Source organism: Oncorhynchus kisutch, linkage group LG27 (genome assembly GCF_002021735.2).
Source record: "Oncorhynchus kisutch isolate 150728-3 linkage group LG27, Okis_V2, whole genome shotgun sequence".
Lineage (NCBI taxonomy): Eukaryota > Metazoa > Chordata > Actinopteri > Salmoniformes > Salmonidae > Oncorhynchus > Oncorhynchus kisutch.
In genome coordinates this window covers 25,356,257-25,382,795 of record NC_034200.2, presented here as the reverse complement: position 1 = coordinate 25,382,795, position 26,539 = coordinate 25,356,257, and the positions used below count along the sequence as shown (strand labels likewise).

Here is a 26,539-nt window from a genome sequence, read left to right as displayed (position 1 = left end):
CATGTATTTCCTCTTTCCACAAGCAGTCGTATTGTTTGATATTTATTTCCACACAAAACAGACAACACAATCTCACAGACTAAAATGATTGAATGCTAACAGTAATGCAGAAGTACTTTCTATCTAGATCATTGAATGTAAAATGTAAAAGAGTAATTTATATTTTTATTAAAGTGAGTCAATTGGCAATTTTAGAATAATCTACTTGGTCTTTGTTTTCTGACAACTGGGTGATAAAAGACAATTAATTAATTAAACAATTAATTTAACACTATCCTCATATCGCGGCACCAAAGTAATGGTCAGCCTTGCAAGACTCGAAGCAAGGCTGAACTACGACAAAGAAGAGGACACAATTCTGAGGGAATGAAACAGCACAACATTTTATTTGATTTCACAAGCTGCTGTTCATTATGAATAGCCACCATGCGGGTGCACGCACACACACACACAGCTAAACTGTTTCATGTTATGAGATGTGTACTAGTGGAGCTCCTCTTGTTAAAATGAACCTATTTTACCACATAAAATATCATTAGGTAGGTAACCACAGTTTTACTAAAGCTTTTACACTGTTGATTTCTACTGCTAAGTTTGTATGATGTAATGAGAGTATGCGTCTCAAATTGCACCTTATTCCCTTTGTAACGCATTACATACGGAATAGGGTGCCATTTGGGAAACAAGCAAGCACTGTACTCCATTGAAATGAACACCAGGACCACATTTACATGACCAGCTGATAAAACCATGAGACTGAAATGTAAATAAATCCATGAAGAAAGTGATGATAAACATGGTCAACTAGCTATACATGGTGGCTCAGGAGTTCAGGTAGTCTGAGTGGCAGTCTGTTTGTGCTACCATGCCAACTCCTTTTCATTCATTGTCATGCCAAACGAGCAATGAAGTTGGCAAGCGCACAAACAGATCTGGCACCAGGCTAGACTTCACATTCACAGGCCATGATTCTTTGATATTTCAAACAAATTTGTTTCACTTAAATCACGGATTACAATCCTGGACAGCTACGGTCCAAGAGACATCTCTTATTATACCAACCCATGTAACAGATTACTATAGTCACTTAATCAATGCCTCTAGTACTACATCATGTGGTATTAGTCATGCATAGAACTGCACAACCACATCTGCAGTAGCCTATTTTCAGTGCCAATCTGTTTGTGCCATCATGCCAACTCCTTGTCACTTACAGTAGTGTCATGTTTGGCTTGACAATGACCAATGGAGTTGGTAAGAGCACAAATGGATGTGGGACCAGGCTAGGAGTAACCCCTAAGACATCCCTGATGTAGACGGTACATGAGAAAGACTACATGCAAACCACTATAGATTAAAACAATACTTCAGCCAATGAAACCAAAGAGATCCAACTGATTTTAACTGCACAGGATGAAGAACTAGTGGAAATGAAAAGATCACCTCAAAGTTAAAAGGATAATAAAATATGCAGCAAGAATACACCATTAAGCCAAATAGGCCCCTTTGAATAGAGATGATTACATTTAATTTTCCCCAGATGTGAAATTTATTGTGGAAGGAAAGTTACGCTCACTTAGAACCGTGGGCCTACACCTGGAACAACTTTATTTCGTCACAATAACGATTCCATAATGGGATAAAAGATGTTCAACGTGACTTATTGTATAAATATCAATAGTTAATATGTTGTTACAAGTTAGCAAAACACAAAGCATATCTATGTCTCTAAAGAAGCATTTACGATTGCAATAAAGCTGGCTTGCCTCATGAGATACAGATGCAGAATTTTGTAACATTTGTCTGCGTAAGAGCAGGAATGTAACCAAGTCAACTGTGCTGCCTGCCAAGTGACTCTCACAGACAATTACACTCAAAATGTTTTCAAGTCAAACATTGATTCTCTTTCTCTAAAAAACAGACACAGCTACTTTATGACATCACACTTACCTCAAACACATAATCTCTTCTTCTTTTAGTTTCCTATGAAGAAATTAACGCCATGATCACTGAGCACACCAAGCATGTTACAGCTATTGCATTAGAACGCTCTTAGAGATCCCACTTACTTACGCAAGGAAGTACCACGTGGTAACAAGTTACTGACCTATATATCCCTGTAACAGGTTCAATACTGACTAATTCTAAGAAACACTTCACGTTATTATTGTTTGTAAACTCTACAGCAATTTCATGACGTCTTACTTTCTAAGACTCATTTATGATTATTACACACGAATGAAGTGCCTATTAAAATGGTGAAGACGATCAACCTCAACCTGAATGAAGTGCCTATTAAAATGGTGAAGACGATCAACCTCAACCTGAATGAAGTGCCTATTAAAATGGTGAAGACGATCAACCTCAACCTGAATGAAGAGCCTATTAAAATGGTGAAGACGATCAACCTCAACCTCTAAACATGGGGTGTTTACACAATTTAATCCACTGGTACAACATACTGTCTAGGACTCAAGAGTAGGATTCTTTCAAGTCTGTACAAAAGCTGCAATGGTATTTAGGCTAAAACAGTTTAACAACAAATAAAATTGCAACAGCTATTGGTTCTAAAAGGTGCATGACAGAGCCACTTGAACACTGTACTGTAGCAGCTCTGCATGTTCCTTATTCAGTGCTCAGTTGATCACCAATAGATGGTCAAAGTATGGCTCTGATATGCAGTAAACCTTGACAAAGTATGGCTCTGCCGAAATGGCACAGAGATATGCAGTAGCTTGGCTAGCTGTACTTCTGAGCGTTTAAGGTGGCTTCGAAAGCAGATGTGTGGCATTTCAGTACTAACACAAGTCTCCATGAAATGCTGTTCATTATCAACGAGGCTACACCATCAAAAAGGTGCCTGACCTATTCTGAACTGAAAATTAGGGTGACTACAAAATCCCCCCGTACCTTCTTTATGTCAGTGCTATTTATCTTCAGAAGGAAAGTCATGAATAAACTGATCAATATAAGCCCAACAACAAAGCAGAGAGTAGTCCTTTACATTTTCTGTACATACATGGGCAAGTTTGAAAACCAACACACACCATCACACATGTATGTAGTACGGTATGTATAATCAAACTATGCAGACCAGACTGTGACCACATTTGGAGTATGAGAAGAACATGAATACTTGACACAGAGAGAGAGTGGTCCTCGATCGATCTTCTCCCCTCCCTGCCTGAGGGTGGTGGCATCTGACTGAACTGACCAGGGATCAGCTCTTAACATGGGGTTCAGTGAGCAGATGGGCCAGGCGGATGGCTCAGGGCTGACACACAAGAAAACAATACGATGACATTTACATTTTGTAAATCACATCCCCCTTTCAGATATGTATAGAAAAGAGAAGTAATGTCAAAAATATATAAATATATGCAGTTGCAAATAACACAGAGGCGGTTTCGCGGGCACAGATTAAGCCTAGTCCTGAAGTATAAAGCACCTTCTATGGAAATTCCCCATTGAGTCTAGGACTAGGCATACCAACAAAAAAACACAAGATAGTGAGTGAGGGGGAAAACAAACCTGTCTGGGCTGGGCTCACTTCTCCTGCAGCAGAGCTGGGATGTTGATGTTCCATCCGATGGCCTGCCTGTCGAAGCCACAGCTGAAGAGGTTACAGGAGGAGTTGTCCTCACACCAGGCTGAGCAGCACACCATGCGCCGGTGGCCCTGTGAAGCAACAGCCACATTAGTACACTAAAGGGTATACTGCAAAGCAGGATCAATGAGTTAGCCAGTTACCTTTGATAAACAACCAGAAATAACTGTTGATTTTCTGGTTCATTAAGCTAAACGTACATTACCAGTGAATAGTTTGGACACCTACTCATTCATGCGTTTTTCTTTATTTTTACTATTTTCTACACTGTAGAATAATAGCAAAGACATCAAAACTATGAAATAACACATATGGAATCATGTAGTAAACAAAACAAGTGTTAAAGAAAACTAAATATGTTTAAGAGTCTTCAAAGTAGCCACACATTGCCTTGACAGCTTTGCACACACTTGGTGTTCTGTCAACCAGCATCACCTGGAATGCTTTCCCAACAGTTTTGAAGGAGTTCCCACATATGTTGAGCACCTGTTGGCTGCTTTTCCTTGACTCTGTGGTCCAACTCATCCCAAACCATCTCAATTGGGTTGAGGTCGGATGATTGTGGAGGCCAGGTCATCTGATACAGGACTCCATCACTCTCCTTCTTAGCCAAAAACCCTTACACAGCCTGGAGGTGTGTTGGGTCATTATCCTGTTGAAAAAACAAATGATAGTCCCACTAAGCGCAAACCAGATGGGATGGCGTATCGCTGCAGAATGCTGTGGTAGCCATGTTGGTTAAGTGTGCTGTTTTAAATGTATTTTTTATTTCACCTTTATTTAACCAGGTAGGCTCGTTGAGACAAGTTCTCATTTACAACTGCGACCTGACCAAGATAAAGCAAAGCAGTGCGACACAAACAACAACACAGAGTTACAAATGAAATAAATAAGCGTACAGTCAATAACACAATAGAAAAAAAGAAAGTCTATATACAGTGTGTGCAAATGGCGTGAGGTGGTAAGGCAATAAATAGGCCATAGTAGCAAATAATAACAATTTAACACTGGAGTGATAGATGTGCAGATGATGATGTGCAAGTAGAAATACTGGTGTGCAAAAGAGCAGAAAAGTAAATAAATACAATATGGGGATGAGGAAGGTAGATTAGATGGGCTATTTACAGATGGACTATGTACAGCTGCAGCGATTGGTTAGCTGCTCGGATAGCTGATGTTTAAAGTTAGTAAGGGAAATATAAATCTCCAGCTTCAGCCATTTTTGCAATTCCTTCCAGTTATTGGCAGCAGAGAACTGGAAGAAAAGGCGGCCACATAGGTGTTGGGGATGACCAGTGAGATATACCTGCTGGAGCGCGTGCTATGGGTGGGTGTTATGTGCTATGGGTGGGTGTTATCGTGACCAGTGAGCTGAGATAAGGCAGAGCTTTACCTAGAAAAGACTTGTAGATGACCTGGAACCAGTGGGTCTGGCGACGAATATCTAGCGAGGGCCAGCCGACTAGAGCATACAGGTCGCAGTGGTGGGTGGTATATGGGGTTTTGGTGACAAAACGGATGGCACTGTGATAGACTGCATCCAATTTGCTGAGCAGAGTGTTGGAGGCTATTTTATAAATGACATCACCTAAATCGAGGATCGGTAGGATAGTCAGTTTGTTTTACTAGGGTGTTTGGCGGCATGAGTGAAGGAGGATTTGTTGCGAAATAGAAAGCCGATTCTAGATTTAATTTTGGATTGGAGATGTTAAATATGATGTTAAATAAATATAATATTTAGTTTTTTTTAGCATTTAAGGAGGCCACGGAAGGAGTGTTGTATGGCATTGAAGCTCGTTTGGAGGTTTGTTAACACAGTGTCAAAAGAAAGGCCAGATACAGAATGGTGTCGTCTGTGTAGAGGTGGATCAGGGAATCACCCGCAGCAAGAGCGACATCATTGATATGTACAGAGAAAAGAGTCAGCCCGAGAATTTAACCCTGTGGTACCCCCATAGAGACTGCCAGAGGTCCGGACAACAGGCCCTCCGATTTGACACACTGAACTCTGTCTGAGAAGTAGTTGGTGAACAAGGCGAGGCAGTCATTTGAGAAACCAAGGCTGTTGAGTCTGCCGATAAAAATACGGTGAGTCAAAATCCTTGGCCAGGTCGATGAAGATGGCTGCATAGTACAATCTTGTATCGATGGCGGTTAGGATATCATTTTGTACCTTGAGCGTGGCTGAGGTGCACCCGTGACCAGCTCGGAAACTGGATTGCACAGCGGAGAAGGTACAGTGGGATTTGAAATGGTCAGTGATCTGTTTATTAACTTGGCTTTCAAAGACTTTAGAAAGGCAGGGCAGGATAGATATAGGTCTATAACAGTTTGGGTCTAGAGTGTCCCCCCCTTTGAAGAGGGGGATGACCGCGGCAGCGTTCCAATTTTTAGGGATCTTGGATGATACGAAAGAGAGGTTGAACAGACTGGTAATAGGGGTTGCAACATTGGCGGTGGATAATTTTAGAAAGAGAGGGTCCAGATTGTTTAGCCTAGCTGATTTGTATGGGTCCAGGTTTTGCAGATCTTTCAGAACATCTGCTATCTGGATTTGGGTGAAGGAGAAGCTGGGGAAGCTTGGGCAAGTAGCTGCGGTGCTTTCGGAGCTGTTGGCCGGGGTTGGGGTAGCCAGATGGAAAGCATGGCCAGCCGTAGAGAAATGCTTTTCGAAATTGTTGATTATCGTGGATTTATCGGTGGTGACAGTGTTACCTAGCCTCAGTGCAGTGGGCAGCTGGGAGGAGGTGCTCTTGTTTTCCATGGACTTTACAGTGTCCCAAAACTTTTTGGAGTTTAAGCTACAGGAGGCAAATTTCTGTTTGAAAAAGCTAGCCTTTGCTTTCCTGACCGACTGCGTGTATTGGTTCCCGACTTCCCTGAACAGTTGCATATTGCGGGGAATATTCGATGCTATTGCAGTCCGCCACAGGATATCTTTGTGCTGGTCGAGGGCAGTCAGGTCTGGAGTGAACCAAGAGCTATATCTGTTCTTAGTTCAACATTTTTTGAAAGGGGCATGCTTATTTAAGATGGTGAGGAAATTAATTTTAAAGATGACCAGGCATCCTTGACTGTCGGGATGAGGTCAATATCCTTACAGGATACCCGGGTCAGGTCGATTAGAAAGGTCTGCTCGCAGAAGTGTTTTAGGGAGCGTTTGACATTGATGAGAAGTGGTTGTTTGACCGCGGATGCAGGCAATGAGGGAGTGATCGCTGAGATCCTGATTGACAACAGCAGAGGTTTATTTGGAGGGCAAGTTGGTCAGGATAATATCCATGAGGGTGCCCATGTTAACAGATTTAGGGTTGTACCTGGTGGGTTCCTTGATAATTTGTGTGAGATTGGGGGCATCTATCTTAGATTACAGGACTGCCGGGGTGTTAAGCATATCCCAGTTTAGGTCACCTAAAAGAACGAACTCTGAAGATAGATGAGGGGCAATCAATTCACATATGGTGTCCAGGGCACAGCTGGGAGCTGACGGGGGTCTATAACAGGTGGCAACAGTGAGAGACTTATTTCTGGAGAGATGAATTTTTAAAATTAGAAGCTTGAACTGTTTGGGCATAGACCTGGAAAGTATGACAGAACTTTGCAAGCTATCTCTGCAGCAGATTGCAACTGCCTTCCTAAGCCAGGATTCAGACACGCAAGGACATCAGGGTTGGCGGAGTGTACTATAGCACAATGAGTAAAACAAACCTAGGGAGGAGGCTTCTGATGTTAACATGCATGAAACCAAGGCTTTTTCAGTTATAGAAGTCAACAAATGAGAGTGCCTGGGGACACGCAGGGCCTGGGTTAACCTCCATATCACCCGAGGAACAGAGGAGGAGTAGGATGAGGGTACGGCTAAAGGATATCAAAACTGGTCGTCTAGTGCGTTGGGGACAGAGAATAAAAGGAGCAGATTTCTGGACGTGGTAGAATAGATTCAGGGCATAATCTACAGACAGGGGTATGGTGGGGTGCGGGTACAGTGGAGGAAAACCCAGGCATTTTGTGACGATAAGAGAGGTTGCATCTCTGGACGTACTAGTTATACTGGGTGAGGTCACCGCATGTGTGGGAGGTGAGACAAAGGAGGTATCTGATGCATGTTGAGTGGGACTAGGGGCTCCGCAGTAAACCAAAAACAATGATAACTATCCTAAACAACAATATACATATACAAGGCATATTGACATTTGAGAGAGACATAAAGCGAGGCATAAAGCAATCACAGGTGTTGATTGGGAGAGCTAGCTAAGACAACAGGTAAGACAACAGCAGCTAATCAGCTAAGACAATAACAGCAGGTAAAATGATGATGAATGGGCAGAGAGGGTTAACTACACATAGGGCCTGAGTTCGAGGCTGGGGCTGACAGATAAACAAAAATGAATTCTAAATGAATCAGTCAAAGACAGTGTCACCAACAAAGCACCACCACACCAAAACACCTCCTCCATGCGTCACGATGGGAACCACACATGCGGAGATCATCTGTTCACCACAAATTTGGACAGATTTCCACCAGTCTAATCTCCATTGCTCATGTTTCTTGGTCCAAGCAAGTGTCTTCTTCTTATTGGTGTCCTTTAGTAGTAGTTTCTTTGCAGCAATTCAACCATGAAGGCCTGATTCACACAGTCTCCTCTAAACAGTTGATGTTGAGAAGTGTCTGTTACTTCAAATCAAAAAATCTAATCAAATTTTATTTGTCACATACACATGGTTAGCAGATGTTAATGCGAGTGTAGCGAAATGCTTGTGCTTCTAGTTCCGACAATGCAGTAATAACGAACAAGTAATCTAACTAACAATTCCAAAAAAACTACTGTCTTATACACAGTGTAAGGGGATAAGGAATATGTACATAAGGATATATGAATGAGTGATGGTACAGAGCAGCATAGGCAAGATACAGTAGATGATATCGAGTACAGTATAACATATGAGATGAGTATGTAAACAAAGTGGCATAGTTAAAGTGGCTAGTGATATATTTACATCATTTCCCATCAATTCCCATTATTAAAGTGGCTGGAGTTGAGTCCGTGTCATTGACAGTGTGTTGGCAGCAGCCACTCAATGTTAGTGGTGGCTGTTTAACAGTCTGATGGCCTTGAGATAGAAGCTGTTTTTCAGTCTCTCGGTCCCAGCTTTGATGCACCTGTACTGACCTCGCCTTCTGGATGACAGCGGGGTGAACAGGCAGTGGCTCGGGTGGATGATGTCCTTGATGATCTTTATGGCCTTCCTGTAGCATCGGGTGGTGTAGGTGTCCTGGAGGGCAGGTAGTTTGCCCCCGGTGATGCGTTGTGCAGACCTCACTACCCTCTGGAGAGCCTTACGGTTGAGGGCGGTGCAGTTGCCATACCAGGCGGTGATACAGCCCGCCAGGATGCTCTCGATTGTGCATCTGTAGAAGTTTGTGAGTGCTTTTGGTGACAAGCCGAATTTCTTCAGCCTCCTGAGGTTGAAGAGGCGCTGCTGCGCCTTCTTCACGATGCTGTCTGTGTGAGTGGACCAATTCAGTTTGTCTGTGATGTGTATGCCAAGAAACTTAAAACTTGCTACCCTCTCCACTACTGTTCCATCGATGTGGATAGGGGGGTGTTCCCTCTGCTGTTTCCTAAAGTCCACAATCATCTCCTTAGTTTTGTTGACGTTGAGTGTGAGGTTATTTTCCTGACACCACACTCCGAGGGCCCTCACCTCCTCCCTGTAGACCCTGAACTCTGAAGCATTTATTTGGGCTGCAATTTCTGAGGCTGGTAACTCTAATGAACTTATCCTTTGCATCAGAGGTAACTCTGGGTCTTCCTTTCCTGTGGCGGTCCTCATGAGAGCCAGTTTCATCATAGCACTTAACATTTTTTGCGACTGTGCAAAAGTTCTTTACATTTTCCAGATTGACTGACCTTCATGTCTTGAATAAATGATGGACTGTCATTTCTCTTTGCTTATTAGAGCTGTTCTTGCCATAATATGGACTTGGTCTTTTACCAAATAGGTAAATATATGTTCTGTATACCAACCCTACTTTGTCACAACACAACTGATTGGCTCAAATGCATTAAGGAGGAAAGAAATTCCACAAATTAACAAGGCACACCTGTTAATAGAAATCCATCCCAGGTGACAACCTCATGAAGCTGTTTGAGAGAACGCCAAGAGTGTGCAAAGCTGTCATCAAGACAAAGGGTGGCTACTTTGAAGAATCTCAAATATAAAATATGTTTGATTTGTTTAACACTTTTTTGGTTACTACATTATTCCATGTGTTATTTCAAAGTTTTGATATCTTCACTAAATTCTACAATGTTGAAAATAGTAAAAAATAAAGAAAATCCCTGGAATGAGTAGGTGTGTCAAAACTTTTGACTGGTACTGTATATAAACACAGTGTACAAAACATTAGGAACAACCCCGAAATATTGAGTTGCACACCCCTTTTTTGGGGAGCGCTTCAGCCTCAATTCGTTGGGGCATGGACTCTACAAGGTGTCGAAAGAGTTCCACAGGGATGCTGGCCCATGCGGACTCCAATTCTTCCCACAGTTGTGTCACAACTGTTGGCTGGATGTCCTTTGGGTGGTGATAAACATGGGAAACTGTTGAGTGTAAAACCCAGCAGCGTTGCAGTTCTTGACACACTCAAACCAGTGTACCTGGCACTTACTACCATACTCCGCTCAAAAGCAGTTAAATATTTTGTCTTGCCTATTCACCCTCAATAAAGTTAGCTGGCTAACTACTTGATCCTACTTTGTAGTATATACCTCAGGGTCTTATTCACCAGGTCGAAACATGGAGGGACCTTTCTGAATTTGTCCAATAAAATCTGCCTGTTTTTTTTTTGTCAACATTTTTGGTTACAGTGGCAAAAGATTTTACTATGTTGTAAACTAATGAATATGATCCTGACTTATTATCTGCGATGATATAAATATCCAGCCCAATCTATAGATCAGTAAAACCCCTACAGATGCAGATTACAACTGGAAATGTATGTATTTGTTGCCTCTGTGTGTTGGTGCTGGTTACCTGTCTGTTGCTGTGTGGGAGTCGAGCCAGCCGCACTCCTGACATGTCAAACAGCCGAACTTGTCGATTGTCGTGAGGAAGAGCAATGATTCTTTGACTCACCGACACGCTTATCCTGTAAGAAGTAGTTCAAACTACAGTAAAAGGTTAGGCTTCAAAACATGCATTTTTATTGAACCTTCTAAAAACAAAATTCCCAGTAACATATTTAGATTAGTTGGCTCACCGACATCCTGAAAGGGGTTAAAAAATATAATATCAATTCTTAAATACCAGTCTTGACAGGTTCAAACCAATACTTGCCTACTATCTCAATTTGAAAGTCCTCGCTCTCACCTATTGACTGCAGAGTCTGTGCGGATTGTTGCTATGGGTGACCTCATGTTCTTGAGGTCCCAGACCTTGACGGTGCGATCGTCACTCCCAGACACCACATTGTCCCCCACAGTGAACACTGCTGATGTCACCGTGCTGGAGACGCATGACATGGCGGAAGAGAGTCATTCAAAACAGTCATTCACGTGCTTTCCTTGCTCTTTGGGGCTTAGGACAGATTACTGGAAAGCACTTAGTGAGAACTGTTGACGTTAAAAGTGCTTTATGAAATGAATGAGATTGAAGTTGACTGAATCAACCACACACTGATGTTGTCTTAGTGAAGGAACCCTGGCAACTAATATCCTAGGAAATGTTGACACTTAATAGTATTACAATTAGATAGGGTAACTTTTGGTAACTTTCAAGGACTTTATGTAATTTACAACAAGACATCTAGTGGCCCTTTTGGGTAATTCAGATTATCACAGGTGTCTAATTATATCTGACCCTTTGTGTGGCCTTATCACATTTAAATATATGAAATAATTAAATAAAATGATTTTAAAACAAATAGAATGACAAAGCTGTAAAACATTATCCTAAATATAAACCAACTTATTGAATATCATTGGTGTTTAATATTTTTTATTGAACTAGGCAAGGGTTTTTTATAGGCAAAGGTTTCAGCATGAAATATCTTTCTTTTTTATTTATTTTACTATGTTGGTATGTATTTGTTGTCAATGTTTTGGCGCCAAACTGGAGGCAGTTGCGAAGAGAAGTCAATAGTTGGAAGAGTTGCAGTTGATTGAAAAATAATATAATTGTTGATTAGATGCTTTTTTCATTAATTAGGCCATTTCCTCTTGAACCATATGGTCTCAATCTTCTAGAAACTCATTAACAATATGGATACAGGTTACTAAAGTTAGCATAGTTTGCCATCTATTATCTGTTAATTACCCAAATTACAGAAGAATCTGGTAACTTTGGTACATTTCCAGTAGCTTTGCAACCCTAGATACAGTAGATTTGCAGTATGAGAGGAATACCTAGATATTTACTACAACACACGGATGCTGTCTTGGTAAGAATATTTGAGGCCTGAAGGTCACCAGCTACTTCATCCACTTGACTGACTCATGTATCACAGTATCATTTGTTCTGGATACTAATGGCTGATTAGCTGTGCCCTCATCCGCTACTGTTGGCAGACCAAATTATCCCCCTGTAATCTAAACAGACACATTGATAATGACTGCAAATTAATGTCTAATTAATGTCATTCATATGGGTGGCGAGATGCTTTTTGCATGAATTTTGTAGGGGTGCTAGTGACAGACTGAAAGAGTGGATGAGGGGTCTCTGAGGTCCCACAGGAAGGTGGTGTGTGTGTGCAACTCACTCGGTGTGTCCCTGGAACACGTTGACAGAGTGGATGGAGGGGTCTCTGAAGTCCCACAGACGGAAGGTGGTGTCTCTGGACGAGGTGACCACCAGACGCTGGGTGGGGTGGGTGCAGCAATGGGTCAGCTCCTGGTCGTGGCCTGCGCCCGCACACACACAGAGGTGAGGTAGAGACATACGGCAGAGCAAAAAACTGTTGTAGAGTCCTCTTAAGGGAACATTGATTATGATTGAAAAGTGATCATTATTGGGTTAGGTTATATCCTTCCTGTTTGGCCCTGTCCGGGGGTGTCCTCGGATGGGTCCACAGTGTCTCCTGACCCCTCCTGTCTCAGCCTCCAGTATTTATGCTGCAGTAGTTTGTGTCGGGGGGCTAGGGTCAGTTTGTTATATCTGGAGTACTTCTCCTGTCCTATTCGGTGTCCTGTGTGAATCTAAGTGTGCGTTCTCTAATTCTCTCCTTCTCTCTTTCTTTCTCTCTCTCGGAGGACCTGAGCCCTAGGACCATGCCCCAGGATTACCTGACATGATGACTCCTTGCTGTCCCCAGTCCACCTGGCCGTGCTGCTGCTCCAGTTTCAACTGTTCTGCCTTATTATTATACGACCATGCTGGTCATTTATGAACATTTGAACATCTTGGCCATGTTCTGTTATAATCTCCACCCGGCACAGCCAGAAGAGGACTGGCCACCCCACATAGCCTGGTTCCTCTCTAGGTTTCTTCCTAGGTTTTGGCCTTTCTAGGGAGTTTTTCCTAGCCACCGTGCTTCTACACCTGCATTGCTTGCTGTTTGGGGTTTTAGGCTGGGTTTCTGTACAGCACTTTGAGATATCAGCTGATGTATGAAGGACTATATAAATAAATTTGATTGATTTGATCAGAGGCTCAATGGCAGACATACAATGCCAGAAAACAACCTACATCTATTGATTACTCTACAGACACTTACACCACACATTAAGGGGTGGTTTCCCATAGACATGTTAACCCTATTCCTGGACTAAAGAGCATTTTCAATAGATATTCTCCATTGCGCTTGCTTTTTAGTCCGGAACTAGGCTTAATCTGTGTCCCAGAAACCGTCCCTAAGAGAACGGCTGGTTCGTACCAGTGAGTGAGTGGACGAGCTCAGAAGTCTCCACATCATACAGGTTGGCAGCCCGGTCCCAGGAGGCGGTAACCACCTGCTTGCCCCCCACCAGCCAGTCTGCAGCGATGACAACCCCCTGGTGGCTCCTGAGGGTAGTGGAAGCCATGCGGATGGAGGGACACTCGTTAGGGCCCTCACCGTCCCCGTCAGCCTCATCCTTATCTGAGAAGTCTATGTCGTCGTCACAGGGCGTCTGCTGTGGAATCGGAGACAGACACACACACAGATCAGCATTTAGAACTAGACATCTGTAGATGCAGTGGGTTATAAGAGATATGGTTTTGAGTTGCTTACACTGATATCGGCTACAGGCTGTGGGGTGGGCAGCTGCACCATGTACCTCCAGATATGGGCTGTCTGGTCACCAGACGCTGTGGACAGAGCAGAGAGGCCTCAAACACCTCCAAACCAATAGACATCTGAACATACAATGGACTAAAATGTTTTTTTCGGACAATTTTGGACATTGAGCATAATGTAAGAGCCACCTGTAAGAGCCATCTGTTCCGTGGGATGGAACTTGATAGAGTTAACTGGAAATAGAAAACATAGGAGGTATTTGTTAATATATTTATTAATGAATAGCCTCCACAATAAAACTTTGGGCCCATCCCAAATCACACCCTATTCCATATTTGTATTTATTAGGGATCCCCAAGGCAGCAGCTACTCTTCCTGGGGTCCAAACACACCAAAGCAACCACAATACATATACAACAACAGATAAAACAGTCAACTATGTTTGTACTGAATGAGCTAAAGATAAAACAGTACACCATATAGCATTCCTACACCACCACATGTCCACAACACAAAATGTTCAATACCACCATAGAACAATATCACAATATGTGCATATGCATGTGTCTGTACCTTTGTATGTGTCTCTTCACAGTCCCCGTTGTTCCATAAGGTGTATTTTTACCTGTTTTTAAAATCTGATTCTACTGCTTGCATCAGTTACCTGATGTGGAATAGAGTTCCATGTAGTCATGGCTCTATGTGGAACTTTGCACCTCCCATAGTCTGTTCTGGACTTCTGGTGGCATGTCTTGTGGGGTATGCATGAGTGTCTGAGCTGTGTGCTAGTAGTTTAAAACAGACAGCTCAGCACATTCAGCTTGTCAACACCTCTTACAAAAACAAGTAATGATGAAGTCAATCTCTCTTCCACTTTGAGCCATGAGAGATTGACATGCATGTCATTAATGTTAGCTCTGCGTGAACTTTTAAGGGCCAGCCGTGCTGCCCTGTTCTGAGCCAACTGCAATTTTCCCAAGTCCCTCTTTGTGGCACCTGACCACACGACTGAACACTACTCTAGGTGTGACAAAACTAGGGCCTGTAGGACATGCCTTGTTGATAGTGTTGTTGAGAAGGCAGAGCAGTGTTTTATTATGGCTAGATTTCTCCCCATCTTAGCTACTGTTGTATCAATATGTTTTGACCATGACAGTTTACAATCCAGGGTTACTCCAAGTAGTTTAGTCACCTCAACTTGCTCAATTTCCAAATTATTCATTACGAGACACAGTTGAGGTTTAGGGTTTAGTGAATGATTTGTCCCAAATACAATGCTTTTAGTTTTTGAAATATTTAGGACAAGCTTATTCCTTGCTACCCATTCCAAAACTAACTGCAGCCCTTTGTTAAGTGTTGTTAAGTGTTGCAGTCACTTGGTACACTTGTATTCGAGTCATCATCATCACACACTGTCCTTACTCAAAGCCAGTGGCATGTCGTTAGTAAAGATTTTAAAAAGCAAGGGGCCTAAACAGCTACCCTGGGGAATTCCTGATTCTACCTGGATTATGTTTGAGAGGCTTCCATTAAAGAACACCCTCTGTGTTCTGTTAGAAAAGTAACTCTTTATCCACATTATAGGTGTAAAGTCATAACACATACGTGTTTCCAGCAGCAGACTATGATCAATAATGTCAAAAGCTGACTAACAAAAGTCTAACAAGACAGCCCCCACAATCATTTTAGCATCAATTTCTCTCAGCCAATCATCAGTCATATGTGTAAGTGCTGTGCTTGTTGAGTGTCCTTCCCTTTAAGTGTGCTGAAAGTCTGTTGTCAATTTGTTTACTGTGAAATAGCATTGTATCTGGTCAAACACCATTTTTTACAGAAGTTTACTAAGGGTTGGTAACAGGCTGATTGGTCGGCTATTTGAGCCAGTAAAGGGGGCTTTACTATTCTTGGGTAGCGGAATGACTTTAGCTTCCCTCCAGGCCTGAGGGCACACACTTTCTAGTAGGCTTAAATTGAAGATGTGACAAATAGGAGTGACAATATCGTCTGCTATTATCCTCAGTAAATGTACATCCAGATTGTCAGACCCGGGTGGCTTGTCATTGTTGATAGACAACAAAAAAATTCACCTCTTCCACACTGACTTTCAAAATTCCAAAGTACAATTCTTGTCTTTCATAATTTGGTCAGATATACTTGGACGTGTAGTGTCAGCGTTTGCTGCTGGCATATAATCCGTAAATGTGCTTTTCTTGCCAATTAAAAAGTAATTAAAGTAGTTGGCAATATCATTGGGTTTTGTTATAAATTAACCATCTGACTCAATGAATGATGGAGCCGAGTTGGCTTTTCCCCCAAGGTGCTCCAAAGCTTTTTTTTACTATCATTCATCTTTGTTTCATAGTATAGTTATTTTTTCTTCTTATTTCGTTTAGTCACATTATTTCTTAATTTGTGGTACACTACTTTTTACCAGGGCCCCATAGTGCTCTGGTCAAAAGTATTGCACTATATAGGGAATTGGGTGCCATTTGGGATTCTAAATAGGGTGCCATTTCAAATCACATCTTATTTGTCACATACACATGGTTAGCAGATGTTAATGCGAGTGTAGCGAAATGCTTGTGCTTCTAGTTCTGACCATGCAGTAATATCTAACAAGTACTCACCTAACAATTTCACAACAACTACCTTATACACAAGGAATGAATCCTGGGGTAACAATGTAAGCAATAACACATAAATAAATAAAATACTGCATAGTTTCCTAGGAACGCGAAGCGAGGCGGCCATCTCTGTCAGCGCCAGAAGTAAACATTTGGGACGGTCTCTATGAATAATTTAGACCAGTCGCTTTCTTCATGACTCCACATAGCATGGATTAAATAAAAACAGTATTTTACCTGATCCTGCATGACCCACATACTTCAGGAGGCACTTCCCAGTCTCGATGCTCCATAGCATGGCACTGTGATCTGTGGACAGACACGTGGTGTACACACACAGTGGCTTAGAACAGTAGGCCACGCTCGCTTCATATTGTAATCCTTTGAGAGTCTCAAATGGCACCCTATTTCCAATATAAAGCACAACTTTTGACCAGTAGCACTATGGGCCCTGGTCAAAAGTATTGCACTAAATAGGGAATGGGATGCCATTTGGGATACAGTTCATGATTAATTCAGCTCGCACTACCATCGTACTATAACCATTGCCAAATTACATTTGCCCCCTCTTAGAGTATTAAAAGCACAATAAGCTCTCCGGTCTGAAGGCAATCATTACTAGACCTTATGATCGCTTTATCACAACCTTAACACAGACATGTTGACAGTTAAATGGATTGAATATTAAACCAAAGTCTGCAGTGAATTTGAAAGCCCTGTTAGGCTGTGACTCACTAACATGATTGTTAGTCTTGGGCCAGGAGGACAATAAGGCCAGCAGCCAAGACATTGGGAAGCACTGTAGCTAGCTAGGCTTGCAAAATTCTAGCTTGCAAAAACTTGACAGATTTTCCAGAAATACTGGTGGGAGGTTTATGTTTCTCCTACTTATTTCCTCCTGATTCCAGGAACCTTACATCTGGGATTTCTATCAAACCAGGGAATTTACTGGAATTTTGCAACCCTACCACAATGGCATTGGGATGTACTGTAGCGATCTACCTGCCGAAGCTGTGCCCAGCACCACGGGCTGTGTCCTGGTGACACTCAGGTCCCATATGCCATCCCTGTGACCTACATACTCCTTGACCAGCTGGCACACGGCTCTGGACGTGGTGGCTTTAAAACTGGAAACGATCTGAAGGGCAGCAGACAGGAGATGGTGTTAACACACAGGTGAATGAAGAGGAGGTAGCATAAATGGAAGCAGGGAGGGACAGCAGCACTGGGTGGGTGGGGGTCACAGGGTCATTAGGGTTCCAAACAGTTAGCATGATACCTCTGCGATGGCTAAGAAGCTTAGGTTGTTTTAGGATATGTCCAAAATGGCACCATATTCCCTATATAGCGCACTTCTTTAGTGCTCTGATCAAAAATAGTGCACAATATTAGCGAATAGGGTGCCAGTTGGGACACAATTATCATTATTTATTTATTCACATCACCTCAGTGTCATGTTGGGGACACAATCAATATGCAGCATTAATCAAAACTCCTTTTAAATGCAAAGCTGTGAAAGAAATAAGAAGGGATAAAGAACATATTAAGCAATAGAAGGTTAAATAAAACAAAAAGACTTCAAATAATAATAGCGAAATGATTATCATCAGTCAGTATCCATGTTTACATCTAAAATGGAAGTTGGACTTCGGAGTGGCAGGTGTTTGAAACAAACCACTAAATACGTTCCCACTGTAAAAGCAAGAGGGCATAAAGTAGCAGGTCAGTTATCTCACCAAAATAATTCAACAACATACATAAACAGGGCTGCAAAACTCTAGTAACTTTCCAAAAATTCCCAGGTGTCCCAGAAATCCCAGTTGAAAGATTCCCAGAATCAACAGGGAATAACCAAGAAATCCAAAATCCTCAAAACAGATTTCTGGAAAACCAGAATATTGCAACCACATACAAAAAACATAAAATCATCCTTGAGAAAACTATGGAAAATAAAGTGTAAATTCAACCCTATGTGAACTTACAGTAAACATATAGGCCTAGTAACAGCATAATGGCACGATAGAAGACCAAAATGTTACCCAAAACTTTGATTTGTTAAGTTGCAGGTAGTTTTCAGCGATTGGTAAACCAGGGGTTGTTTGTAAGCACAGAACAAGCCAACAGCACAGCAGCCTAACCACACATAGCAGCAGCAGCTCTGTGTCTCAAGGCTGCACAGATAAAACATCTGCAGATACAGTAGCTGAGGGTCTCTCTTAAATAGCACCCTATTTCCTAAATAATGCACTACATTTGACCAGAGCCATTTGGGACGCCCCCTGAGGCTTTGGTGCGAGATACATGCGATGGTGTAATACAATTTTTTTTTATATCAAATCAGTTGAGAAAAAACATTTCAGGACTAACATACATATAGACATTCTAAATGTTCCCAGGTGTGATTTAATACACAGTTCCCTATGAAACAGGATAAGTCACATGCATTTTAAAAGGTGTGCATAAACTAAATGAAGAGCTATTAACAGTCAGTCGTGAATGGAGGCCATAGGAAAGATAGCAGTTCAGTTTATACTCAAAGAGCTGTTAAGGATTACAGAACCAATTTAGATGTAACACTGGTGTAACATGCTATATTTAACCATTAGGCAACAGGCAATAGGTAGAGTGTTAGATTCTGTAAAACATCGTTAAATCAGTAGGTAGGAAACTGGCCAAATATCTATGGCTCCCTGACCCAGTTTATGGGCTATAGCCTATTCAGACAGTGAATAGTCTGCAATGAGCATATCAAATTGTTGCTTGTTTTACATCAATAAATCATCAGCATTCCAAGAAAGGATTAGTGGGTGCTTGAGGCCTTCCAAGAGGCATTTCTGAAAATGACATATAGATAATAAATGTTTTAACATAGAATGCAATGAATGCACGGTTTAATAGCATACATTGAACAGAGCAAGCTGTCAGCCTAACTTATTATTTGTAATGTTTGAAAATAATAATAATAATAGCCATTTAGCAAACGCTTTTATCCAAAGGGACTTACAGTTAAGCATGTATACATTTTACGTACAGGTGGTCCCAGGAATCGAACCCACTATCCTGGTGTTGCAAGCACCATGCTCTATCAACTGAGCTATAGAGGAATAGGCTAGTTCTTTCTGGTAATGAGATTGTGTGACTGACTGCAGCTGAAAATCAACGGGCTGATGCTCAACGAGGTAATATCAAGCTGTTCCTAACAGACCATCACACTGTTGCCATGATAGTGGCTACTTCAAAGAAGAGTCTAATTGCAGTAGCTGTGGTAGGTTTTCTTCTACTAAATGACTCAAATGTAAACGATAGAAAGAGCACAATATCATCGATCATTGCACTGACTGGGAAACAAAAAAAAGGCCCACAAATACCGTTTCACCTAAAACCATCAGTCAATAAAGGGATACTGCGAGATTCTGGCAATGCTACAGGAAGTCTAGAGGTATGCTAACGTATGCTACTGTATTGGTAGTCATTGCGCTAATGCTAGTTAGCACTGGCTCGCGAATCCACCTCAACTTACTTCATGCTGCACGCAAAGACAAAATGCCAGAATCTCAGAGTATCCCTTTAAGACATGTCGTGGCAGAATCATAATTATTTAGGTAACATTTTTAAATGGTTAAGATATGTCATTAGAATGTATATTTTTGGATAATACTGTTGGCCGGTTGCAGTTATCTGTTCTCTGTCAGGGTTCAGTTACTTGGGCCGCAGAGAGGGGAGAGGTCAAGCTTATCTTCATATGTAAACATATCTTTTAAACCATTTTAAGGGATGATTGAGGGGGGAAATATTATCTCTTGGCTCCACAATGTATGTGTGCCACTCACTGTGTCTCTGTGATCTTGTCCAGGAAGGGTGTATTTGATATATGCCTGTTGATGAGGTTTTGTTTTATGGTCCTGAGAGCGAGATAAGAACATAGTTTAGCTGAACGAAAATGTATAGCCAATGCTGTCTGGCTATGTGTGTCTTTGCTATAAAGGATCTCAGTTGCAATGTGCAAGGACTCTCAGAGAATTCATTTATAGACACTGAATTGATCTGAGAGTCACAGGGTTGTGATGGAGCTCATATAACTAAAGATGGACTTTATGATAACTCTGACTTGTGTGGTGGTTTGCTCTCATGATTTGGTAAATACAGGAAATTTCCACTACAGACATTGAAGCTCAAGACATTTCACAGAGATCTTGTCAAACTTTCGGCCTAAGTGCTTGACAGCTTGGAAATCCAATTGAAATGCATTCTAGTGAATGAAGAAACAAACAAAATACAAAATGCGTAGCCTTAATTGCTTAGAAAGCTTTAGTTAGTGAGATATCAATTGGTGTCTTTAATAAGTCTCACTGAAATTAGTCTGGAAAATAACAAGTCATACATTTCAATCACCAAGTGTCTTGGAGATGGTGCATCACCCCCATGGCTGGGCTGCTCATGTGGGGGGACACAGGGGACATGAAGAACCTGTTACCCATGAGTCTCTACTCCACACCTCCACAATGTTTCCCACAGTGAAGGTGAGAAGAGGTCCATCACCTACTTTGCCATGGAAAGAATGTGAGCGCTATGACACAGGTAAAAAATAATAATAATACATTGACAATATCACCACTTTCATATCTCCTGTTCAATGAAAACTTCACATACAGTACAAACCTAAAGCGATTGTATTTCAAATGTATCCTTATATCTATTTCCTCAAAAATAAATATAATTTTCATCTATGATTGTGTTTCAATAGAACAGTGGGCTTTGTCCCCTCTAAGTCACCCCTTTACCAAAATAATTATTGTAATAGAGAACAACTAAATTGTAAGTAGTGCTGAGCGATTAGTGTAAAAAGAAGCACGGTTTTTGATTTCGATCATGTTTTTTTTAAAACATTAAATGCACTATGTATTATGTGGGTTGAATGCTGTAACAGAATAAAGTCTCATGATGGTAGTGACTGCCAATTACTGATTATCACCTAATAACCATCATTTATTTACATTACTTATATTTAATAAAATGTTTAAGTTGTTGTGTATATTACATTTGATGACTTTATTCATTTCTTCCAAGTAATCATCGCTCTAGAGCTGCCTATACTGTCTGACAAAATCACTATTTTAGCAGTTCTTCAAAGTAAATAAGGCTTACTTTTATAACTGCTGAGTACCAACTAAGAATCACTTAAATAATGTATTAGGACATACCTCACATAGCAACTGCACTCTATCCCTTAGGATCGCACATTCTGTCCCTTCTCTGCCCCACACTAACCTAACGTAGCAGGCGTAAAAGAAACACAGACCGGACAAGTAGGCGTGCAATGGATTATGGGCATTGCAGTTGAAAAATTACCATATTTTCTGAGCTAAACTATGTAGAATATTGGCCTGTTGCAAACTACATTTCTCTACTTAATCGCAGTTTGGGCTTGATGTGATCTCTACAGAAACTGCACAATGCACACATTGAGCTCACAGAAAAAAACTGAAGAAATCAAATTAAAATAATTTCACCAACTTGAGTCAATTAGTTGTTTTAAAACTCTCAAAATAACCAACATTTCAGTTAAATCGCTCAGCACTAGTTGTAGGTACTCAACAATAGTAACCCTTTTCTTTTAAACGTCATGCAAGTCAGAGAGAAAGAGAAGGTATTTTACCTTGCTTGTAGATGCCTTATAAGTGGTCTTCAGTTTTTGTGAAAGTTGACTTGTGCTATGACTTGCTGTGAGTAAAGAGAGAGCACATTAAGAGAACAGAATAAGAAGTCAGAAGTCTCTAATCAAAATATTGTGGCTCCCTATCTAATTTTCTTTATTTGGCATTAAGGCCCATCACAGCAGTATTAACATGTGTTGAACAGAAATAATGGTAAACTTTCTAACGTCAAAGGAAATTCTACTGTCTATAAACCTTTTGTTTTAAGTGCCCCCTTTGTCAAATCTCCCCCATCGATGGTTTGTCCTTCAGCTGTCAAACGATCGTTCAGTGTTTCAATCTCTCTACGCACTGCAAATGAACAGAAATGGGATTATCAAACATATCAATCAACACATTTTCACATATGGTTAGTGGTGTACACAGAGTGACATCCATTCCAATGATGACCACACATAAAAAGCTATAGAAATGTTATGCACCAATTCGTGTGCTATACTTACACTCAATGTTTTCAATGTAGAGGTTTTCAAACTCTCTCTCAATCTGGCCAAACAGGTCCAGAAGATTGCTTCTCAAAGACAATGGCAATTTGGAATCCTGCAGATGCATAAATGGGGGAGAAATTGATAATATTAATATTTTAGGTAAAATAATAAAAGAAATAACAGAATAATTCACCCTTTGGTTTATAATGAGAGCAAGACTTCAAATTCAAAATGTGTGGGCCCCAGTGCTATAACAGCAAAATATTTAGCATAATATTCCTGCAAGACGACACTGAAAAGGTTATCATTTAATAGTGCTAAGGGGACTGTAGAGTTACAGTCCCCTTAACACTATTAAATGATAACCTTTTCAGTATATATAGTTTTTTTTTTTTTATAAAAAATAATATATATATATATATATATATATATGCACACATATAGACAAGCTTTTAAATGGATAGTAATTGGCTCAATGATTAGAAGTCTACGGGAACAGCTAGCATGTCATTGCGCTAATAGCAATGGAGAGATTTGAAATACTGAAAACAGATTTTCTGGATAGGAGCACAGAACATGTTGAATCAAGCTCGCTGTAGATTTAAAGGGATACTTGTGGATTTTTCCGCAGAGTCAGATGAACTTGCGGACACCATTTTTATGTCTCCGTGTCCAGTATGAAAAAAGTTAGAGGTAGTTTTGCGAACCATTGCTAACTAGCGTTAGCGTAGATACCCGTAGACTGTCATTACACTAGCGCAAACTGCACACAGACATAAAAATTATATATTGGAGTTCATCGGACTCTGAGGAAGTAGTTAAAGAGCCTTATTGCCAAAATCCCTTTCATAGAACTGAACATTTTGGCAAGGGGAAAGGAACTGCATAGTATGTGAATGAACCTAGGGAGAGAGAACACTACATTACACCTAAACTATTTAGTATGCTATTGAGAAGGTAATCTACATTATTTTTTTACCCCTTTTTCTCCCCATGGTATCCAATTGGTAGTTACGGTCTTGTCTCATCGCTGCAACTCCCGTACGGACTCAGGAGAGGTGAAGGTCGAGAGCCGTGCGTCCTCCGAAACACAACCCTGCCAAGCCGCACTGCTTCTTGACACAATGCCCACTTAACCCGGAAGCCAGCCGCACCAATGTGTTGGAAGAAACACTGTACACCTGGCGACCATGTTAGAGTGCACCACGCACGGCCCGCCACAGGAGTCGCTAGTGCGCGATGGGACAAGGACATCCCTGCCGGCCAAACACTCCCCTAAACCGGACGATGCTGGGCCAATTGTGTGCCACCCCATGGGTCTCCCGGTCGCGGCCGGCTGAGACAGAGCCTGGACTTGAACCCAGAATCTCTAGTGGCACAGCCTTAGACCACTGCGCCACTCGAGAGGCTGGTACTCTACATTCTGGCACAGCTGCAGTGTTTCTGAACACCTAACTTACCTCAGGTTTCAAATGGTGACGCAGATTATCAGCAGAGTTAGACTAATCAAAGCCAGAGTAAAAACAAAAGTTGGATTAAGTGGTTTGCCCCATGTCCCGAATAATTTAAGAGAAAGGTGAATTATTCCTCTGAAGTAACACTACATGCTACCACAATAATATGCAGAAAAAAGCTGAAAACATACACTACTATGAAAAAGACATACTGAAAAAGGCAAGTGGTATTTTACAGTTGATCCCCATAGTTATCTGGGCATCCCCTTAATTATCGTCTGGGCATGCCTTTAATGATCAGACATAGAATTTATCTTAATCTGTTTGTTCAGTGTTGGAGTGTAGAAAGTCTGAAGAAAATTAAGCAATAAAGCCCAAGGGAGTGTGGTATATGGCCAATATACCACGTCTAAGGGCTGTTCTTAAGCGCAAAGCCTGGATACAGCCCTTAGCCGTGGTATATTGGCCATATACCACAAACGCACGAGGTGCCTTTTTGCTATTATAAACTGGTTACCAACGAAATTAGAGCAGCAAAAATGTATGTTTTGTCATAGCCGTGGTATATACCACAGCTGTCAGCCAATCAGCATTCAGAGCTCGAACCAGCCAGTTAATAATAGCTAACATAGAACTAAGATAATTGAATAAACAATTCCACAAAAATACCTACATTAACTTACTACTTGGATTACAACTGTTAACTAAATCAATGTTAGGCTAATTTATATTTTATGATAGGGGAAAGTCTAGTTTGGCTGTTGTATCTCATGTAGTCTGATGTATCATTCAACTGAATATGTTCTGTTCTTATAACTGCATCCATACACTTTATATCATATAATTGACTTAACTAAGTGATGTTGAAATAGATTAGCTTGAGTCCACTTGCATCACTTGGTCAGGGACAGAAGAGCACACATTGATTCTGATGGTTAAACAGCACAACAGCATTTCATGCTCTCTAAACTGATGGATCACAGTGTAAAGGGATTAGGCCTATTTTAGACTAGTGAACCTATTGGTTCAAACGACAGGGCCATTAGTGCACCCAAGATAAGAACACAACTACCACAGACATGTGGATTGCCTCATTCTATTCTATACAATTTTGCAATCTGACAAGGATATCCTGGTTTGTGTTCAGATAGGAAAATCTCTCGTCATGTTGACAACATTCAGACGGATAAAAGCAAATGAAAACTCTACTAATCTGTGTATTGTTCTCATGCTCCCCCCCAGGCCAGTCCTCACCTGGCCCTCCAACATCTCCCTCTGTAAACCTGTGCGCTCCTGCTCTGTGCTGTTGGTCCGGCGGATGGACAGGCTGTGGGACTTGCGCTTCTGCTTGGCCTGGCGAGAAGCTGCACTGCTTCCACTTTCGACAGGCATCCCTACTCATAGACTCCCAACCTTCCTATGTGAAACTGTAAAGGAGGAAACAGAGTACATGGTTAAAATGATTAGCTATATTCGTTCGTAGCTATTCCAGAGGTCTTTACACAAGGCCCTATCCATACTAAGAGTGTCTTCCTTAGTCAGTATGGCCAAAGATTGTGGTATATACTGTTGCCTTTGGAGGTGTTCAGGTACACATACCCCACATGCAAACAGTATTTCTCATTCATATCTTTACAGCTCCCAGGGGCATCTCATTGATTTAAAGAGGACATCTTGAGGAGCATGTATGACAGGTACTGGAGTCATCATAAAATAAATGGAATAGATAAAACGTTAGATTAACTCCATATCATGATAATAACTATGTGATGTCCACATGTCAATATTGGAATCATGTTGCCCTTGAAGGGGTGTGTGAAGGACTGATGTCAGGCAAGAAAACGTTCAACGAATGTGACACAATACATACTAACAAACGTTACTGCAAGTTAACAATTACTGTTGAAGATGAACCTAAAACCAATCCCTGTCAAGCCACCCTGCCTGATTCCCTAGTAAGAACGTAGTTAGTTAACCAGACTAGCTAGTTGTCAAACTACCTAGCTAGCTAGTTATGACGCGAAATAACTCATGCTACCCATCTGACAAATGTTCATTGATATTACTGAGGTGACAGAACGAAGACTGTCTACTATCTAGCTATTTTGAACAAAATGTACACCCAAAAGGACAACAAAAAATAGCTAAGGTGCGACCTACTACGACGCTAACTAGTTAACTGAATTGACGTACCGAGTTAGTTAGTGAGCTAGCGAACTCGCTAGCAGAGAACCGTGCACATACAATAAAATAAAAAAGAATGCATATATACTTACAATACTAGAAATCCAGATATTTGTTCCAAGTCGCTCTGAAATTTATTCTGTCATAAACCCATTTGCCATGATCTACGAGAAAAAAATATTTACTGAGGTTCTTGTTGACGTCTAGCTTCCCTTCTTTTGACAGTCTATGCAGCTACCCACTGTCAAACAGATAGCAGCTAACTGACTGGCCGTTTCATCCGGGCCACCGAAGGAAGTTACGCCTAGTTCC

At 41.3% G+C, this 26,539-nt stretch overlaps 1 protein-coding gene across 3 annotated transcripts; it reads right to left on the bottom strand.

Annotated features, from left to right (window-relative positions):
• Nucleotides 1-359: 359 nt before the first annotated feature.
• LOC109871760 (WD repeat-containing protein 37) lies at nt 360-26,502 on the bottom strand. Of its 3 annotated transcripts, XR_004205772.1 has the most exons (16): nt 26,320-26,501; nt 25,298-25,470; nt 22,605-22,701; nt 22,357-22,452; nt 22,104-22,168; nt 17,450-17,585; nt 16,685-16,756; nt 14,012-14,056; nt 13,818-13,894; nt 13,482-13,719; nt 12,369-12,510; nt 10,982-11,116; nt 10,646-10,760; nt 3,532-3,678; nt 2,370-3,274; nt 360-2,324 (listed from the first exon to the last, which is right to left on the bottom strand). XR_004205772.1 is itself a non-coding variant. In XM_020462751.2 (15 exons), exons 2-14 carry the CDS (start codon nt 25,433-25,435, stop codon nt 3,547-3,549), a joined length of 1,485 nt encoding a protein of 494 aa, XP_020318340.1. In that variant the 5' UTR covers nt 25,436-25,470; nt 26,320-26,502; the 3' UTR covers nt 360-3,274; nt 3,532-3,546. The 3 variants fall into 3 exon arrangements, 2 of the variants coding, with proteins under 2 accessions (XP_020318340.1, XP_020318338.1); XM_020462751.2 differs by having other exon boundaries at nt 360-3,274; nt 13,482-13,716; nt 26,320-26,502; XM_020462749.2 differs by having other exon boundaries at nt 360-3,274.
• Between the last annotated feature and the right edge of the window lie 37 nt (nt 26,503-26,539).

Bases quoted from the DNA above. Each gene is read 5' to 3' on its own strand.
- LOC109871760 (XM_020462749.2), bottom strand. From the start codon at position 25,435: ATGCCTGTCGAAAGTGGAAGCAGTGCAGCTTCTCGCCAGGCCAAGCAG. The intron at 17,586-22,103 runs GTAAAATACCTT...GCTGCCCTTCAG, and splicing joins ATAAGGCATCTACAAGCAAG to ATCGTTTCCAGTTTTAAAGC. The intron at 3,679-10,645 runs GTAACCAGCACC...GTTGCTTCACAG, and splicing joins TCCCACACAGCAACAGACAG to GGCCACCGGCGCATGGTGTG.